Here is a 1,043-nt window from a genome sequence, read left to right on the forward strand (position 1 = left end):
ATCTGCCAGCGACTTACGCATGTATCGTGCTACGACGGCTTTGCTGTTGCACCGTTTCACAATGATGTGCCTCCAAAATGGAAAACAAAACCGAACGCAGCTGCGATAGTTTCGGCTAAAATAAAACAGCTGCCTTCGCTTCCTCCACTTTGACGAAAAACGCTACATTCACGCGCGAAGCTATACTCTACAATCCAGCACAGAAATGAAGCGCGTGGCCTACCTCTACGTAAGGCTCCTGCACACTCATCCGGCCAAAACTCAAATCGTGACGACGGGCACGATGATGCTCACGAGTGACATTATTGTCCAAAAACTCATTGAACGGAGGACGTGCATCGACGTCGAAAGAAGCGCCGGATTTTTCTTTCTGGGACTCTGCTACTCCGGTCCCTATATGAGGGTCTGGCACGTCTTTGCCGACCGATGGTTTGGCGGTGGAAATGTTCGGTCTGCGACGTTGAAGAGGGTGCTCATGGACCAGCTCCTGGTCGCTCCCGTGTTCCTTGTCGGCTTCCTCGGACTAAGGGGTGTTTTCCAGAGACTTTCGTGGCCCGAGATCAAGGAGTCGGTGAGGACCAAGTACGTGGAAGTCCTGATGACCAGCTACATGATATGGCCGGCGGCCATGACCATCAACTTCCGCTACGTGCCACTTAACTACCGTATGCTCTTCAGCGGCTGCGTGAGCTTAGTGTGGAACAGCATTCTCTCCTACAAGCTGAACGCTGCTAAGCGTCCTGTGTGATGTGTGCAGTTGCGGACCCAGGCGAAGGGAGTCCGTTGCCTCGATCGTGTGAGTGTTCAAGAGACGGCAGTCTTGCATGCCCGATGATACATTTCAGTGCCCGGAACAGTGCGCGTGAATCCTTAGATCGTTAGGTTATCTTGTGACCCAGTGTCGTCCGAAACAAATCAATAAACTCTATTGCAGGGATGGGTTTTAGCACCCGCGGGGGAGCCCCTATATTCCGGGGCCCCATAGTTTGAATTTAAACAAAATTAAATAAAGCACTATAAAGTGGATCGCGAGGTGGTGATGC

The 1,043-nt window shown here is 51.8% G+C and overlaps 1 protein-coding gene across 1 annotated transcript; it reads left to right on the forward strand.

Moving 5' to 3' along the window:
* The first annotated feature begins 205 nt into the window (after positions 1 to 205).
* LOC8033969 (protein Mpv17) lies at positions 206 to 748 on the forward strand. The gene has a single exon (XM_002407026.3). The coding sequence runs from the start codon at positions 206 to 208 to the stop codon at positions 746 to 748; it is 543 nt and encodes a 180-aa protein (XP_002407070.3).
* Positions 749 to 1,043: the final 295 nt, after the last annotated feature.

Source organism: Ixodes scapularis, unplaced genomic scaffold (genome assembly GCF_016920785.2).
Source record: "Ixodes scapularis isolate PalLabHiFi unplaced genomic scaffold, ASM1692078v2 PGA_scaffold3__209_contigs__length_174095766, whole genome shotgun sequence".
NCBI lineage: Eukaryota > Metazoa > Arthropoda > Arachnida > Ixodida > Ixodidae > Ixodes > Ixodes scapularis.